The 20,325-nt window shown below is 37.8% G+C and overlaps 1 protein-coding gene across 3 annotated transcripts in view; it reads left to right on the top strand.

Annotated features, from left to right (window-relative positions):
- Window positions 1-20,325, top strand: part of LOC150107043 (uncharacterized) — a 312,429-nt gene that overhangs the window by 102,933 nt on the left and 189,171 nt on the right. For all 3 annotated transcript variants that reach the window (XM_090393400.1, XM_090393401.1, XM_090393399.1), the window contains exon 3: window positions 3,431-3,622. In XM_090393400.1, coding sequence (XP_090249526.1) covers window positions 3,431-3,622 — 192 coding nt within the window. The remainder of the gene's footprint in view (window positions 1-3,430; window positions 3,623-20,325) is intronic.

Genomic DNA, 20,325 nt, shown 5'->3' with positions numbered 1-20,325 from the left:
AAATACACTAATTAATGTATGACATGTCCCCTCATACAGAAACTATGCTGTATAGACTGAAACAAAACCATATTGCATGGGCCAACACAGTATCTAACTAAAAACTATTGTTATTAATTAGATGTGTGTGAGTTCGATTTCCCAAGGCAATAAATAAATAAAGGCAGCAATAAAATTCAACCGAAAGTGTTAAAATTCGTAAAAGTGTTAAAACTAAGTAATATATATGTAATGAATGTTATGGCAGTTTCACATATGGAATTTGGTTGAAGAGAGTTAGCATTTCAACTCAATTGTCAGCTATGCTTTTATCTTTCGGTTGCCCGATCTTTTGTTAATACCGCACCAATTATATGCATGTTTTAATAACCTGCCCTTTGCTGTCTGTTTCGCGTTAGGCTTAATTACCGTAAAGGGAGAAAAGTCACAAAAGAGAAAAATGTTCCTGGTCCGGGGATTCCTTTATTCAGGTAATATTCACTAATTTCATGTTATCAGTCTGTGATGTGCCAGTATCGGTAAGTGGTGATATTATTTGATCTATTCTACGTTAAAAAATGTAACTGTGAGATGGATAAGTAGCTGATAAAAAATTAAAAAAAATTCCCGCGAACACTCAGAAGAAGCAGAAACAGACTCAAAAAAAAGGACAGTATTTCATATTTTACCAGAACAGCCCACATTGTCTTCAGAACCAAACAGTAAGAGGCAAAAAATGTAATATATGCATTTGATTTTTGCAATATTCGCTGTGTATGTTTTGTACTGAATATAAATACAATAAATATTATAATAATATATCTCTCTGTTACGATTTTTTTTCAAGGGGGGGGCCATGAAATATTTTAATTTTTGCAAAGGGGGCCCTGACATCCAGAAGTTTGGGAAGCACTGGTTTAGATGATGACAGTAGTTGCGATTGGAGGAGACGGAGAGTTGTAGAGTACGTACCTTCCCTCGGTGAGTCTTTTGACTCCCTGGAGGTGTTACATAATAATAATAATAATAATAATAAATAGTTTTTTCATAGACTGTTTTATATGTCCGCCAGTATAATAAAACCATTGTGTTGTTCAATAAATAAATATTTTAAAATATTATATAATTTTATTTTTATCCCTCTTCCCTTTACTCTTAAGATATCCCAGTTTGGATGATAAATTATATAGTCATCCTAATTGTAATCCTAAGATAAGATTTTTTTGTATAACATTATTTTTACCAGCCTTTTTTTTTTGTCAAAGCACATCATAACATGGGATGCAAGATATCTCTGAATGTTTTGTAGTAAATCTTTTTTCTCTGATGATAATGATCCATTATATTTAGTTTAAAAATTAAACGAATTAAGTTGCCAGAAATTAAGACAGTCATCCAATTTATATTAAACATAAGAATTATCACAACAGTTTTATCAATGACACTCATGCTGTGTTAGCTGATTACTATTTGGTCTGAAACAGGAAACACCAAGTTCATCTTTTAAATGGAAGGTGTTAGGACAGTCATTCTAGTTGACTCATTCTGCATGTATGATATTGTTAACAGTGTTTATATCATAAAAATGTATAGATTTAATTCTCAAAAACTATGTGATAGGAGAAAAAAAATTAAAAACATTTAAAATTAGCATGAGAAATTGACCTAAGAGGGAGATAAACCAGTATTATTAAAAATTTAAAAGGGCTATGCTGGTATTGAAAGTAGGAAACACACACACCATCCTATAGAAAAGAAAAGTCTTGTCTACACTAGCTATAACTACCAAATGGTTTCATCCTTTTCTGTTTATAGGAAATCTATACAAACTGCAAAGTACTTGCATAAAGCAGTCACACCACCATCCATTCCAGCAGTATGCCATCCTCAAAACACGTATACACAGAGCAAGCAAGTCCAGGACTAAATGTTTTAATTGCATAGCCCTTGCTGGATAACTTAAACATCTTAGTGACAGACATTTTATAGCCAGTGCCTACAGTCAGAAATGTGCACTGTCGCCTTCACATTTTCAGGATTTTTGATCATGCTTTGCAAACTGTCTTCTTTTGGTCTACCTGCCATCCTCTCTTTCTGCATGGGCAGCTATCTCTCTGGTTGCACTGTGTGCCATGGTGAGCACCCTTTCTTCGAGCTTTGCCACCAACACGGGAGAGTACCTGAGGGCTCTGTTCTATCGCATACCCTCTTTCTCCTATGCATAAATGATCTACTCTCAATCACTACAGATCCTATCTATAGCTCTGCCAATGATAGCACTCTCCATTCATCCTACTTCTTTGACAACCCATGTGGTTCCCTGACATCCCTTACATTAAGATCTGCAATCAGAGTCTTAAACTCTCATCTCCATACCATCTTTCAGTGGGATAAGGATGACCTGGTCACCTTCAATGTCATCAAAATGCAGTCCTGCCTTTTCTCTCGCAAAAGGGATCTCAGCTCACCTTCTCTCATCCTCAGTAATACATGCATCACCAGACAGAATGAACTCTAATAAATTTAGTTTAATGCTTTATCCAAGTGAGCAAACAAAGTTTGCACCTGAAAGTATCTTCAGAACTGGGGTAAGGTGGTACAGCACCGGGAAACTCGTTGCAAAGGTGGAGCAAGCTAACATCCTCCTATCTCAGTATCTCCCATAATGCAAAACACATCTCCTTGCGGATATGTGTAATATAATGCATTAAGGGAAGGGCCACTACCCAGACTAGTTTCAACCTTTATTGGGGTCTCTTCAGTGGGAGCCACGCCCAGAAGTGGAGATACCAGGCAGAAGCAATAGCGAGATCATCTTTACCTATAGGAGTTGTCAAAAGGTGTGCCTCCTTTTTATTAAATTACTCTGGATTTAGAGAAAGATGTTGAAAGTTTATTTTTCACTTGGTTAGACTATAATACTTCTGCCTGGTATCTCCACTGAAGAGACCTCAATAAAGGTCGAAACTAGTCTGGGTAGTGGCCCTTCCCTTAATGCATAACATTATACATATCCGCAAGGAGATGTGTTTTACATTATGGGAGATACTAAGATAGGAGGATGTTATCTTGCTCCATTTTGCAACGAGTTGCCCAGTGTTGTACCGCCTTACCTGAGTCCTGAAGATACTTTCAGGTGCAAACTTTGTTTGCTCACACTTGGATAAAGGATTAAACTAAATTTATTATAGTCTAACGAAGTGAAAAATAAACTTTCAACATCTTTCTCTAAATCCAGAATGAACTCTCTCTTCTTGGACTGACATTTACCTCCAACCTTTCTTGGCACAAACATCACACCAATAGCTTCCACAGCCTCTAAAACAAACAAAAAAAACTAGGCATTTGTTTCTGGTATCACTCATTTTATATTTTGCCACTATGACTATTTATAATTTATGATATATTGCAGAAAATTTCAGGAATTTTTATGGTTGCATTTTCTTTTAAGGCCATTTGCAAGTTCATCTGAAAGCGATTCAAGTCCAGAACCCATTGCCATGAAGCCACTCCCCAAAGCTCCAGTAAATATTTCTGGGAAGCGTCCACGTTCAAGATCAAGATCACCACTTCATCGGATGCGTTCTCCTCTCAGGAAGACTGCAAGACCACGATCTTTACCAAGAGGTTCTCATAATAACAGGTAGTCAACTTAACTATAATGGGATGGGGAGGGTTTATGTTACATTAACACATCACTATTTTCTGGTGTATACACCAAGGACATAACAAGGACAGATGTTATGGCAGTCCATCACAATATTTTGTTACTAGTTATCTAATCAAAAGTTTTCTTCTAGATTGTTTTGTATACATCATCATTTGCAGGTCATGATAAAATTATGGTGACAGTTACTGTGTTCAAGTAATAACTTCAGTTTTATATAAGTCAAGATAATTATTAGACATTTCAAATTTCATATCATGGTCATCATATGGAGTACATATACGTATACAAGGAGACAAGCTACATTACAGTACATATAATAAACTAAAAGTTACACTAATTTGATAAATTTAACATTGACCTCTGGTAAAAGAGAAAAAACCTACTACATGAAAACTGAAGTCCTATCTATTCGGCTAGAAATCATTAACAGATAATAAAAAAACAAAACGGTATTAGTTGTGGCCAATATATGACATAAGAGTTGAAATTGTTGCCTAGCATCTCAAAATAAGGGTTTGCTTTGAGAACTTGAAACTGGAGTTGTGTGTGCTGAATTGTGTGCCATCCATATGCTTGGGATTTTTAGGCCACCATGATTATTTAGATTAGGATGGTTGATCAAAATTTCACAGGCTTTCTTAAATTTGTGTTCATGCCAAATTTCAATCTTTCTCTATGCTTCTGAGTCTTGGACAATGACAGAAGAAGAATTGAGGCATTTGAGCTCTGGTGCTGGAGAAGATTGTTAAGAGCATCTTGGACGGAGAAACGAACAAACAAAAGTATCCTAGAAGAACTGAATATCCACACAAGACTGATTAATATAACTGACAAGAGAGCAGTGCAATATTTTGGACACATGTAGAAGGGAAGGCAATTGCCTGGAAAAATAATCATCCAGGGTAAACTGCGTCGAAAAAGAGAAAAACCCCCTCCAACAAGTGAATTGGCCAAATATCAATAATCATGGACTTAAACTAGAACAAGCAATAAGAGGAGCACAGGGTAGAAAGAAATGGCAAAGCATCATCAGGATGGTCACGAGTCTTCAGACGTGAGAAGATCCAAAAGAGAGAGAGAGTAAAGAACAAGTTTCTTTCCAATCAGCTTGGTCTAGAGTGTGATCAGAGATGCCTGATTTACCAAAATTGTTAGTTTTATTATTATTATTTTTTATTTATTTATTTTTTTCAGAATTGTGTGTCCTGTTCATCAGTGTAAGGTAAGTTTCTCCAAGGAACTTCCCCCAGTGTACTTATTTTATTTACGCTTATCGCTACATGAAAACAGGTGAGTGAAAAGTACAGTCATAATTTCCAGAAACAAATGATGAAAATCTTAACGTATAAAAGTTCATTACATAAAAGGCACAACCTGCTTTCTAAGTCTTTCGTTTTTTTTTTTTAAATATAAAGCAAAAGTAACTCGTCATAATTAAGCCAGGGACAATTATCGTCCTGCTGCACCAAGTATGACAAGGCTGCGTGTTCTCACAACATAAAAGTAGCTGTATCAGAGGTTTAAGTAGAGAGAAGTTGTGTCTTGTTTGAGAAAACTTGATCCATTAGAGGAGGCCCATTTCACATTGTATCATCTTCTAACATGAGGAGGAGTTCTGCTGATACTATGACGAGGACTATGAGAGTAACTACGAGAATAATGTCTTCGTTGTGAGACAGGACTGTGATCTTCTGTTTCCTCCGTAACCACTGCCACCATCATACCAACTACAGGTCAAGGTCCAGGCTGGAAAGCCAATTCAAGGGCTCATCCATCACCTTGTGGATGTCCTGTAAGCCACCACCGTGAAATTGGCGCCTTGGGCAGTCATACACAATATGAGTAATCGTCTGAGCCACGGGAGAACAATCACAATAAGGGTGATCTGACAGCCCCTATTTATGTAGAAGATAGCCACATCTGCCCTGACTAGTTCTGATCCTGTTTATGGATGACCAAATCTTCCTAGGAAGATCAAAACCAGGCTGTGGAGCACAGGGATCTTCTACCAGGAAGCCGTTTGTTGGGAGAGTGTTGGACCAGTATTCTCTTCCATATGTCAGATATTGATGGCAGCGCAGCTGAAGAGAGTTCATCCATGGACCAGAGAAGCTTTCTAGATTTGAGGCGAAGACTAGGTGGGTTTATGAGAGTCTTGTGTAGGGGTAGTGGGTTGCTCATTGCTTTATTAAATTCCTTAATCGAGGCTTGTCTTCTCCGTATGTGTGGTGGAGCAATGTTAGATAGAACAGGCAGCCAGGAGAGAGGGGTGCTTCTCACTGTCCCACTAATTGTGCACATGGTAGAGTTCAGATGGGTGTCTATAATGTTAGTATGTGTACTTCTTTCCCGACAGGGGCATAATATTCTGCTGCAGAGAATGCGAGGGCTAGTGCAGATGACCTTAGGACTTCTGCACCACAACCTCAGGTTTCCAACGTACATATACTTGCTTAATCTGGTATGAGGTAGTCACACACATAGATGTTAAAAAGTATAGGGGATAACACAAAGCCCTGAGGAAGACCATTGTGAAGGAATCTGGGCCTTCTCTTTTTTCCACCAGTATGGACCTGGATTTTCTGTTAGAGAGAATAGATTCAAAAAGTTGTAGAGTTATTTTACACTTTATAACATTTCCTAGTTTTAGGAGGAGGCCCCTGATCCAGACAGCATCATAAGCAGATGTTAGGTCAATGAAAGTGGCTCCAGATTTAAATTTCTTCTGGAAGCCTGCTTCAATTTGAGTTGTCAGAGCCAGGACCTGGTCACAGCAACTTCTTCCTGGCTTGAAGCCAGCTTGTTCAGTCGGGAGTGCTCTTTCGATGGGTGGTGAAATTCTTTTAAGGAGAATTCTTTCAAAGAGCTTAAAAGTGGTGCAAAGCAGGTAGATAGGTCATAGGTTTTTCACTTCATTTGGACCTTTCCCTGGTTTGGGCATAGCAATTATTTTGACTTCCTGCCACAGCTTTGGTAATTTACCAGTCATGATGATTTCTGAGAAAAGGGCAGCCAGCCATGTTTGGCCATGCTGACCAAGATGTTTTAGGAATTCAGGGAGTATACCATCCACTCCTGCACTTTGCCATTCTTGGTAAGTTTTAAGGCTATTTGTACCTCTTCCTGAGATATTGGTTGTATGAGTTCAGGAAGCTCGGGTTCTGTCTTCAGGATTTGTCTGATGGAAGTTTGTACAGCAATTTTCCTGGTAGAGCTTGGATGAATCTTGGAGGTTTTCAATAAATGGTTAGCCATTTGATCAGGAGTTATCTCTGTTGTTTTGTGTGTCGTTGGCTCTGCTCCACCTAATTTTCTCAAAAGTGACCAGCTTTTCCGACTAGATGTGACGAAATCGAGTTCATTGATGGTTCAGATCTATTTTTTCTTTCTGTTTTTATCCAGGGTTGATATGAGCTCCTTAGCAATAGCTGGATCTTCAGTTTCCTCATATTTGGCTAGGAGTTCCTTACTTTCTCTACTCCAACATGGGATATATTATTTTCTGTAGCCTCTAGGGATAGAGGCTTTTGCTGCAGATTTGAGTAGTTTAACAAATCTAGGATAGCAATTAGGAGTGGGTGGAATTGCTATGATGGTTTGCTAGATTTGTTTCTGAAATGCAGACCAGTTGGACCTGCAGAGATTCCATCTAACGATTGGTGTTCCGCTGATGACTGGGATTGATGTTCCTATCTCTATTAATGTAGGACAGACGATGTGCTGACTATTAGGGAATCTGTTAAGGATGGTTCTGGTTAATGGAAGAGGGTGGTCTTTGGAGTCTTTAGTGACTATGCACAGATCTGGGGTGTAGGTTCTGTTCAATCTGGCTGAGTAAAGAGTGCTGTCCTGCTTGGCATCATAATTCAAATACAAATTATATGTATCCATCCAGTTTGCTAGATTATTACCATCCCGGTTGTTAGAGAAATAGTCCCACATGGTGTGATGGGAATTGAAGTCACCAACATAGATAGCAGGGTGAGGAGAAGGTCGGTCCATCTGATCAGGCCAGGATTGCTATGGAGGTTTGTAGACATTGTAGATGGTGATATTTTGAACTTTAATACCTATGGAGTATTCTGTATCAGGAACACTTTGGGTTATATCCTTGAGACCAGGCAGATATAATCAAGACATCAATTGCTTTATCTTTGGCTATTAGATTTAAGAGATTAGATTATTAGATTGAGGTAGTGTTGATTAGGGGACTGTAACATATTTTTCGAAGCTTGCCCTCCACCTAAACAAGCAGCACGATCCTTGTTTTTCCGGGCGCGATCGAGCCAGCATGGAACTTTTTATGTTTTGTATTCATCATAATTGTAAGTAGTCCAGGAGGTTTGGAAACCTTTGGATGCCTTGTTTGAGACATTAGCTTTGTGTTGCCTATGATTCATCTCTGAGACTTCTTTTGTCTGAAGCACCAACAATGTACCACAAGACAACACTACTGGATTTAGTGGTGTTGAATTTAAAATTTTCTTCAGTTTTGTAGAGATTTAAAGGTGGCACTAAGGTTGTAATTGGGTAGCATTCTATTTCTTTCTTTCTGATATCACTTGAGAATAAAACCATAGCCATTCTATATTATTTCCATGTATAAGTGTGATTTTTTGAATTTTATGAGAGGTATTTTCAAGTTTTCCAGTAAACCCTCACTTCAGGAGTCTAGGCAATAATTTCATCTCTTATCTCATGTATTGGCTGCCACTAATACTGATTTGTTCTAATTATCTGTTAGTGATCTCTAGGTAAATAGTAATTCTGTTATTGAAGTGGTATGGATTTTTTTAATGTCATCAAGCCTATAGTGTTAATGGTTGACCAAATTAGTGTTACTTAAGCTTACTATATATATTTTAATGCTTATCTTTTTGTATATATGTGTACTCCAGAGAATGTCCTTGATACGAATGTTGAAACATCAGATAATTATCTTGATTTATGTTAAATTGACATTATTACTCTAACATGGTAGTTGTCTCCATAATTTAATAAATTACTGTATTTGCTGGCGTATAGGACGCACCCCCTTTTTTGTACAAATTTTTTAGGAAAAAAACTTTATCACTGAATATTATAATGAATTTACAGTATTTCAAATATAAAGTGATAAGTAGGTCTACTTTCAACAAATATCTAATCTAACTAGGAAAGAGTACCCACCTTTTAATCGTCAAAACCCAGAAATTCATCTCCAGAGCTAAATGAAGAGACACTTGAAACCTCTTCTAAATTAGAATCTGAGTCCTCGTACAACAAATTGTCCTCTGTACCATCCAGTACATTACTAATTCCACACTTCTTAAATGATTTAACCACTGTCTCAGTTTTCACAGCATCGCATGAAGCTTGACCCACTCAAACTTGCGAAATGCTAGGCCCCTTCCTTCTTCCTGATAGCGTAACCTCAAACTCTGAAGACTGCATCCAGTTGTTCCACTTCTCCTTCATAAATCCCTTAAGTGGTTTATTAATACAGACATCTAATGGTTGAAGCTGACTAGTTAGACCTGGAATTACAGCTAACTGAGTTTTCAATTCCTTGAGTTTATTTGTAACATCGTCTGTTCTGTGAGAACGAAACTGATCCCATACTAGCATGCCAGGTGCCTAGACCAAATTTTATCTATCCATAACTTTATTCCTCCTCTATCCATCCAGCCTTTTGCGTGAACATGTACAAACACTCCTTTAAGCAGTTTTTCTTTGGGTAACGTCTTCCTTTTAAAAATCAATAGTGGCAGCAATTTTGTCCCATCAGCACAGCAGGATAAAACAACCTTGCAGTGATTTTTTTCGTGCCCCGAAGTTTTAATAGTAACACTTTTAGTGCCCTTGGAATCTACAGTTTTGTTGAGGACACATCAAAAGTCATCAGAACCTTGTCCATGTTTCCTATTTGCACAATTTCAAAATTTTCTTCTTTTCAATTTTCAATCATTTTTTCTTCATATTCAGCTGGCATCTTTTGTGATATTTTTGTTTTAGTTTGCATACATAGCTGGTTTCTCTTCATGAATCTTGAACACCATGATGTTGATCCAGTAAAGTTCGTGATCCCTCTGTTAGTGGCTATTGTTTTCGCTTGATGAATAATCATTTTTGTAGACACTGAAAGTCCTGCTTTTCTGTGGTCTAAAATTCAAGTATTTAGTTCTGCCTCAAGTTCTGGCCATTTTGCAGTTCCACTTCATAGGTTATGTTTACTGTGAGTTGTTTTTTTTAAATCCTCTTCCTGATTCCACCAAGTTCTTATCATTTTCTCAGTTGGGGTTGTCCAAAATGCCTCTCTGCAGCCCTGTTTCCATGTTCTTTAGAGAAAATTTAATGGCAGAAATTTATCACCGTTCACACTTTTGTTTAAACTTTCCAATTGCGACAACAATTGGAAAGTTTAAACAAACAGGACACAGATGTGATCGTCGATGACAGCATATGTGTATCTACTGAACTCTACGTCAGTGTTTCTCAAAGCGTGGTATGCGTACTCCCGGGGGGGATAACTGAAAGGTCTTCAGGTGGTCCGTGGCAATTTTCGGCTATGCATCATTAACGCATAGAATAAAATTCAATGTATCCGTGAAGTTTGAGATCGTAAAACTTTCCTGTTGTATCACTGAATAAGGTGCAGAGACATCTGCAGGCTGTGCAATATGTTTCTCAACAAACAGTGCAATTAGAGGCAACTGGGATAAAAACAGCACTAACTAATGAATCGCATGACCTCCTCCCACAGAAAATGCTGTATGACTCAAGCAAAACCATGTGTTGCCGGTGCAACATACGGTTTTGTTTGAGTGAATGTGTTAAAACGAAGAAATATATAGTGAATGTGTTTCAGATATTATGCAAGGAATTCGGCTGAAGAAAATTAGCATTTCAACTCAACTGTCGGCTTGTCTTTGTCATTTAGTAGCACAATCTTTTGTTAATACCACACCAATCATATGAACGCGGATGTCTGAAGTTTGAGAAACACTGCTCTACATAACTGGAATGCTCTCGCACACCACCGCAAGGAAGCAATAAAGAAATCACGTAACTCGGAACAGAGAAAATTTCCAGAAATGAAAATAATAAAAAATTGAGTATCGGCATATAAGATGCACCCTGTTTTTCAGTCCTATTTTCGAAGGAAAAAAGTGCGTTTTATACGGTAAATACTGATCACTGTATAACTATATGAAAGAAATTGGCAGTATAAGTTGAATGGGCATACTTCAGAAAATTTATGAATACAAGAATTTAAGTTTATGAATCATTGGTAAAGTAGTAAAACTCAGCAGATTGCAGATTTAATTAAAAGAAGCATACTTCTAGGAGAAAAGAGTTATGATACTGTTATACAAATCTGGATCACAGTTCATCTAGTTCAAACTTCACCTAGTTTTAATAAATGGCAAGAGAATCAAAGGCATTTACAGAAGATTCACCAAGCAGATGGATTATATCACAATAGTTATGAGAACCAGTTAGATGTAATTTGTTGAATTTAATTAACAGGAGATAGAGAGGAGATATAATTAAACTTTATGGCATATGTAAGATAGATTCTTGAGGTTATAATAAAAAGATAGTACAGAAAATTAGACTAAATTTACAAAGTTTTACTGTAAATTTAGTCTAATGGATTATAGAAGTAGTGAATTTAACTTAAAGAATTTTGTTATGTTATAATAAGAGTAAATAATAAAATAAATAATAAAAATAAAGAGGGTGTTTAGGAATGAAATTGAGGGAGAAGATAAGTTGTGGGTGTTAGTATATACATTCCATTCTGTATCTAGGGTTGGTGAATCTTGTGCTGTGGATATCTTTTTATATACAGGGTGTCCCATAATTCTCAGTGCAGTTTTAAAATTTAATAGGTCCAACTTTATAAAAGTTACAGATTTATAGTATATAATAGCTTAAAGAGTATGTAATTAAGTTTTATCTACAATGATTTGTTTCTTATTAGTGCTCAATACCGCCATCTTGTGTGATGCATGTAACTAGGCGATTTTAGTAGTTGCTGAGCAGTGACTGCATTGATTGCATTTGTCATTTTAGTCTTAAAGTCATCGCGAGAATCAGGTTTCGAAGCGATGACTTTAAGTTCACATCAATACACGACTGTTTTGATGTGAACCCGTAAGAAAAAGTCTAACAGAGTCGGGTTGGGTGACCGAGGTGGTCATGCAAGAGCACCTCCTCTACTGATCCAACTGTCTGTGAAATTGTCATCCAGAAACTTTCGTACCTGTGTCGCATAGTTACAGGGTGCCCCATCCTGTTGTAAAATGGTTTTATTCATAAGATTTAATCTGTTTAATTTGGGAATAAAAAAATTCTGAAGCATTGCTAAATAAGATTCACCCTTGACAGTGGGAAAAAGAATGGCCCGATAATGAACACCTCCTAACTGACTGCGCACTACACATTAACTTTTGGCGAGTCTCTTTCATGTTGCCACATTTCCTGAGGTTTCTCTGTACCTCAGATTGTGACGGTTAACTTTCCAACTTATGTGGAAAGTTGCTTCATCTGAAAAAGTCAACAAGTCAATAACATCTGTGTCATTTTCCATTTGTCTTCATCAGTTGATAGAAATCCAACCTAGCATGATAACCTCTTCTTGCAGCATTTAAAGTCGTAATTTTGTAAGCATGTTTATGGAGTTGTCTGGTTAGAATTCTTTAACTTTCTTTCCACATAAGTGGGTTAACTTTCCCACTTATGTGGAAAGTTGCTTCATCTGAAAAAGTCAACAAGTCAATAACATCTGTGTCATTTTCCATTTGTCTTCATCAGTTGATAGAAATCCAACCTAGCATGATAACCTCTTCTTGAAGCATTTAAAGTCGTAATTTTGTAAGCATGTTTATGGAGTTGTCTGGTTAGAATTCTGTGCACTGTGGTTTTTGGTACATTTAACTCAGCAGTAGTACATTGCACTGATTTCTTGGGACTTTTCACATGCCCTTTCGATTTTGACCACATTCGCTTCCTTTGATGAACACCTCCCTGATCTGGGTTTGTCATGAATTGATCCATTTTTTTTTTTTTTAATTTTTTTCATTCAGTTATTAATTAAATTTTTGTATAATAAAATTAGTTTAATCCTTTATGCAAGTGTGAGCAAACAAAGTTTGCGCCTGAAAGTATTTTCAGGACTAGGGTAAGGTGGTACAACACCAGGGCAACTCGTTGCAAAGGTGGAGCAAGCTACCAACACTCCTATCTCAGTATCTCCTATAATGCAAAACACATCTCCTTGCGGATATGTCTAATGTTATACATTAAGGGAAGGGCCACTACCCAGACTAGTTTCGACCTTTATTGAGGTCTCTTCAGTAGGAGCCAGGCCCAAGTGGAGATACCAGGCAGAAGCATTAGTAGGTCATCTCTACCTATAGGAGTTTCCAAATGGTGTGCCACCCTTTTTTAATAAATTACTCTGGATTTAGAGAATGATGTTGAAAGTTTATTTTTCACTTGGTTAGAGTATAATAAAATTAGTTTAATCCTTTATCCAAGTGTGAGCAAACAAAGTTTGGAACTTTGTTTTCAAGCTTTGTTTGCTCACACTTGGATAAAGGATTAAACTAATTTTATTATACTCTAACCAAGTGAAAAATAAACTTTCAAAATAAACTTTCATTAAATTTTTGTAGGGAGCCTCCTTGTTATAATGGGCAGAGAATTTTCCTTCTTGCTGCTATTATGGACTTCAGTTCAGCAAACCACATGATGCAATTGACTTTTTCGTCAACATTTGCTATCTTCAATCACACCAGTCTGAAAAAAAATCAGCTAACGCCTTTTTATTTCCGTATACGGAAGTAAGTGAGGCCGTTTAGCCCTATTTAACTTTTGGAGACTGAGTGGGCAGTTCAATCTCCACTGGTACCAATCGGAGATAGATGGCCCAAGGCTATCTCTAATTAAGTGGTACACAGTGAAGAGAGACGGCTCAATTGTGCCGCCATCTCGTGGTCCCTAACCCTAACACAATATATTTAATGTCTGAAATAATGTGGGTTCTACGGTCGATTTTTTTGAGTTTACGGGACGAAAAACCCGCTTGCCTGTGCCAGAGATAGACTAACTCGGGAACTGTTCGAAAAAAGGCTTAGAAAAATTTCCTCTAGTCGCTGACTAGACTCAACCAAGTCTTCCTTTGTGTAGCCAAGCGCCGTGGGGTGCAAACGCCACATCCACTGAGCTACGCCAAAAAAAAAAAAAAATAAGAAAAATGTCATGAAATAATAATATTCATGCATCAAAAATTATAGTTTTACTTTCAAATGATATTTATTGCAACTCTGTAACTGTGATACTTTTGAAGCAATTAAAGATCAAAACTGCATTAAGAATTATGGGACACCTTGTATATTATGAATGACAAGAAATTGTTTTCTTTTTAATCCTTTATTCATTCATATGATGTGGCATTTGCATCCCACAGCGCTTGACTGCACGAAGGAAGACTCGCTTTCAAATCTAGTCAGTGACTAGAGGAAATTTTTCTAAGCCTTTTTTTGACTGGTTCCGAGTTAGTCAATCTCTGGTATGGGCAAGCGTGATTTTTCTTCCGGAAACTCGGGTTTTTTGTTACGTAAACTCAAGAAGATCGACCATAGAACCCACGCTATTTCAGACATTAAAAAAAATTTATTGTGTGTTAGGGACCATGAGATGGCAGCACTTGTTGAGCCGCCTCTTCACTGCATGCCACTGAATTAGTGATAGCCTTGGGCTAGCTATCTGATTGGCTACTAGTGGAGATTGAACTGCCCACTCAGTCTCCAAAAGTTAGATAGGACTAAAACGGTCTCGCCTACTCCTTATATGGGAACAAAAAGGCATTAGGTGATTTTTTTTTTTTTTAATGCACAAATAAGAATTAAATGAAAGATACTTCATGACTGATGTGCTCGTATGTAGATGTTGCTGACTTCACATTAGTTGCCTTGGTATTCCATAATGCAAAAACATGGAAGGACATTACCTAGACTGTCCACCTGGCCAACCATGCAACCGAAACATTCCATTGCATGTAAAAGGACTCAAGTTTTCAACTAGTATTTTTATTGCAAAGGGATACTCTCATCATCATCATTAAATTCCTGCCACGTACCCTTAAGGGGTGTAGAGGATATGATAGTACTACATAAAAAATTTATATCATCACTAACTTCCTATCTACAATTTTCCTCCAAATCAGTCTGTTACTTGTCAAGACTCCAACATTATCAGATCTTATATTTCAATCGTCTAAGGCATATCAATCCACCATATCAATATCATATCAATGCACCTATATCTTGATCTTCCTCTGGGTCGTTTTGCTGCCAACCTGGCAGAGAACACTTGTTTTGCTAATCTTTCTTCACCCATTCTGTTTAAGTGACCATACCACCTGAGATTAGCTCTGCTAACGCATTCCTGGATGCTGACAATGTCAAGTTCTTACCTAATATCCTCGTTTTTAATATGATATTGCCATCGATGCCATCTGTTCACACCTCTAATCTTTCTCAGGACTCTCATATCTGCGGTCTCGAGTCTTTGGTCAAGTGTTTTACTTTTGACCCAGCTCTCAGATCCATAAGTTAAAACTGGTTTGAACACTGTCTATACAGCTAATTTAGTGTTCCGACTAATTTCTGTCTTATTCCATATGAATTTATTCAATTGATTTCCCACCATACCAGCTTTACTGATTCTGTTGTCTATTTCTATATTTAATTTACCATCTTCAGTAAAAATCGTGCCTAAGTAGCTGAAATGTTTTACTTGTTCCACAGGTTCTCCATTCACAACACATCTGACATTTTCAATGATTCTGCCTGTTTTCATTGTCTTTGTCTTTTTATTGCCTACCTTCATACCATATCTATTACAACAGTTATTCAATTTAGTCAGAGAATCTGGCAGACTTACAGCGAATTCATTTAGAAGTATAACATCATTAACATCTCCAATTTTGATATCATGTTTAATACCACTTTCCTTCATAATGTGATCCATATAGATAATGAATAACAGAGGGGATAATGTATATCCTTGTCTCACACCAGATTTAACATTAAACCATCTTCCTGTACTTCCTTCAATTCTAACTGCTGACTTACAATTCAAATAAAGACTAAGTATTGCTTGATATAACCCCATTGACACCACATAACTGAACCGTATATTGAATAGCTTCTCTCGTGGCACCTTGTCATATGCCTTTTCCAAATCGACAAAACTTAAATATAGATCTTTGTTATATTCCCACGCTTTCTCGACTATTTGTTGTAAAGTGAAGATCTGATCCTGACCGCCTCTATTTGGCCTGAATCCAGCTTATTCTTCACCAAGCTTTTCTTCCAGAATTCTTCTCAACCGTTTCTCAAGTATACTTGCATAGATCTTGCCAGGGACACTCAGTAGGGAAATACCTCTGTAATTCTCACATGCAGTTTTATTTCCTTTTTATATATGGATGAGAGCTCTACTCCAATTATCGGGAATTCGTCCCTCTGTCCAGGCTTTCTGAACTATGCAGTGCAGCCACTATAAGACTCTTAAACCACCATACTTCAGCATTTCTGGTTAAATATCATCTACTCCTGCTGCCTTTCCACATTTCAAGCCTTTGATGGCTTTTTCTACTTCAAGTATGGATATGTATTCCAGACTGCATGCCCGGTCAGTGTTTTTTACCATGCTGTCATCACTGCTTGTTTCATTTAGCAGTTTTTCAAAGTAATTACTCCATACTTCAAGAATATCTTTTTCTCCCGTTTTCATGTCACCTTTATCATCTCTAACTCCTTTTACAGCACTCTTTCCTCCATTCCTAAGCTTCTTCAACAATCTCCAGAATATTTTGCCACCTTCTTGATATTTATTTTCTATATTCTTGCCAAAGTCCTCCCATGACTTTTGTTTAGCTGGTTTTACACAGTGTTTAGCATTCTTACATTTGTCTCTGTATTGTCTAAGAGCACAAGCTGACTTGTTTTCCAGGAACTTTTGATATGCTTTCTTCTTTTTTTTCACTGCCTCTTTAACTTCTTGTGTAAACCATGGAGTTCTGATTTTTCTATCCTTGCAGACAACTTCACCACATGCCTCTCTAGCTGAATCAATCAGGGCTTTCTTCAAGGCACGTATATTCTAGTAGCAAGACTTGTACGTTGGTTAGACATAACTGGTAATTAGTTTACGGAATTAACAACGTATATAAAGTATATTAATTAAAGATAACTTTAATGAATAACTTCTATATTTCAGCAACGTCACATTGCCATCTTCAGGAACATAAAGATATGGTATGTGCACTCAGGAACTAACACAAAGCAAATGAGGAAGAAAGCAAGAAACTAATATTGTTCCTATAGTCCTAATGGTGCCCTCTTGCGGGCTGATTTGGTAGTCTTGGCAGTTGGGCTGAAGTTCTCATAATGAAAGGCTCCCAAATTTGGAGCAGTTTCATGCACCCAAATTTGTTGAGGTTAGGAACGTTTTTTAGAGCTGCTGAAGATTCTTTGAATAATCTTTCGTATTTAAACTTGCTGCGATGAATTATTTTTGTTTTCTTCCAACTAATTTTTCATTAAAGTTACCTTTAATTAATATACTTTATATACGTTGTTAATTCCATAAACTAATTACCAGTTATGTCTAACCAACGTATAAGTCTTGCTACTAGAATCATGATCATCCACAGAGATGCAATCGCACGAAAGGCCCGTCAATACGGCAAATTGAGGTTGAAGATATCGAGGCAAATAAATCGTCTGACGTTCCTAAAACGCTGCCGGGATAACAAAGTGATCCCTAATTGTGCCAAATTGAAGCACCGTTTTACTTCCGAGAAAGCTCTACGCATTTATAACCGCACTAGCTTCGCCCTGTTAAGAGAACAAATTACCGCGAAGCGCATTCTCCTTGCCGATGAAAACAAAACCTTACGGGCGCTAGAGGAAGAGCTTTCGAATACACTCGCCTTGATCTATGGTCTGTACTTCATGACATCTCATGCGCATCGGCAAGAAAGGAATTCGAAAAAATATGTAGTCGGCACGTGAAAAAATACGAAAACCTGACGAAGACTTCTACTTCCATACCCCAGCCACCACTCAACACTGTAGTCAACCTCTTGTCGGCAGTTTTAAAGCCTGAAGCACTCACCGCACTTTCACGTGGTCACAATTTCGCCCTAGCTCCAAAAAGGATACCTGCTGAAGAAATCATGATCCAAATAGAGCGTGGAATTCGCAACCTGCCTAACCATATCGCCAACAACGTAAGACTGGATGTAGTCGGTGTTCTCACTAAAGCTAAACCTCCAAAATCCAACTTATCCAAAAACGAATATACAGCCCTACAAGAATTGAAAAACAACAAAAAAATAGTAATCACCAAAGCTGATAAGGGAAGCGCCACTGTGGTACTCAATCAAAAAGACTACAAAGGTAAGCTAAATTCTTTAGTACTAGACCGTACTACTTACCTCCCCATTGAATATAATCCGACCAGCTCTCAGATTAGAACTATCCACAGACTCCTTAAGAAAGTCACTTCTTGGCCTGTGGAAGTCACCAACAAACGTAAACCTTATAACTCTAGACCCCTCCCCCCGATTATATGGACTCCCAAAAATGCATAAACAAAATGTGCCATTGCATCCAAGGGAAGCGCCACTGTGGTACTCAATCAAAAAGACTACAAAGGTAAGCTAAATTCTTTAGTACTAGACCGTACTACTTACCTCCCCATTGAATATAATCCGACCAGCTCTCAGATTAGAACTATCCACAGACTCCTTAAGAAAGTCACTTCTTGGCCTGTGGAAGTCACCAACAAACGTAAACCTTATAACTCTAGACCCCTCCCCCCGATTATATGGACTCCCAAAAATGCATAAACAAAATGTGCCATTGCATCCCATAGTGGATGGCATTGATTCCCCCACATATAAATTAGCCAAACATTTAGCCAAAACGCTCACACACTACTTGCAACACACCATCACACACAAAAAACTCAGCCTACTTTAAAGCCAGTATAGAAAACCTCACACTCCAACACACTGACATAATGGTCAGTTTTGACGTCTCGTCCCTATTCACTAATATCCCACTCAAAGAAACCCTTGAGCTCATCCAAGCTAAGTTTCCTCCCGATATTTCAGCCCTATTTCAGTTCACAATGAACTCAGGCTATTTCGTTTGGCAAGGAAAGTTCTACAAACAGATAGAGGGGACAGCCATGGGTTCACCACTTTCCCCACCCTTGGCCAATTTCTTTATGGAGACATTTGACGAGAAAGCCTTAAACTCCGGCCCACAAAAACCCACTGTTTGGCTTTGTTATGTGGATGATGTGTTTGCTATTTGGCCACATGGCTCAGACACACTCCACTCCTTCCTAGCACACTTAAACAACCAACACCCTAGAGTCCAGTTCACCTTAGAAAAAGAGGAAAACAACACCCTCCCCTTCCTAGACACTTTAATTACCGCCAGCTTGATGGATATTTGGTTTTCTCTGTTTACAGAAAACCCACCCACACTGGCAGATACATAGATACATTCACCACCAACCCCCCCCCCCCCTCACAACAATATGGGGTGATAAAAACACTATATAACAGGGCAAAATTAATCTACTCAGATGACAAGGCCCTGACTATTGAACTAAACCACATCCTCAACACATTCTTAGCCAATGGCTATAACCCCCAAAAAAATCCAAAAAATACTAAAACCTGTAAACCACAACCCCCCCCCCCCCTCCACCCTCCACAATAAAGATTGCACCAAGTCTATCACCATCCCCTACATCCAGGGCACCTCTGAGAAAATAACCAATATCCTCAAAAAATATGACCTTACTTCCTGTTACAGACCATATAAAAAGTTGGCATCCCTTATCCGCTCTACCAAAGACCAACCACTTCCCCTAGCCCAACCTGGTGTATACCAGGTCCCTTGCAGCTGCAAATTGTCCTACTTTGGCCAAACAGGCAGAACAACAAATATCAGGATTTCAGAACACCAAGACTACATCCGGTTTCACCAGTACAGCCGCTCTGGACTGGCAGACCATGCCTTAGATACCCACCATAAAATTCGTTGGAAGAAAACAAAAATAATTCATCGCAGCAAGTTTAAATACGAAATATTATTCAAAGAATCTTCAGGAGCTCTAAAAATCGTTCCTAACCTCAACAAATTTGGGTGCATGAAACTGCCCCAAATTTGGGAGACTTTCATTATGAGAACTTCAGCCCAACTGCCAAGACTACCAAATCAGCCCGCAAGAGGGCACCATTAGGACTTTAGGAACAATATTAGTTTCTTGCTTTCTTCCTCATTTGCTTTGTGTTAGTTCCTGAGTGCACATACCATATCTTTATGTTCCTGAAGATGGCAATGTGACGTTGCCGAAATATAGAAGTTATTCATTAAAGTTACCTTTAATTAATATACTTTATATACGTTGTTAATTCCGTAAACTAATTACCAGTTATGTCTAACCAATGTATAAGTCTTGCTACTAGAATGAAGACTAAATAGTAATCACTTCCAATTTCAAATCCTCTGTACACTCTGGTGTCCTGCACTAGGGAGAAAATATCACTATCAATAATAACATAGTCAGTGAGACTTTTCTTATTCCTTGCCTCT

The sequence above is a fragment of the Typopeltis vanoorti genome, chromosome 5 (assembly GCF_054136105.1).
Source record: "Typopeltis vanoorti isolate ZY-2024b chromosome 5, IOZ_Tvanoo_1.0, whole genome shotgun sequence".
Lineage (NCBI taxonomy): Eukaryota > Metazoa > Arthropoda > Arachnida > Uropygi > Thelyphonidae > Typopeltis > Typopeltis vanoorti.
This window is presented reverse-complemented; position numbering and strand designations above follow the sequence as displayed.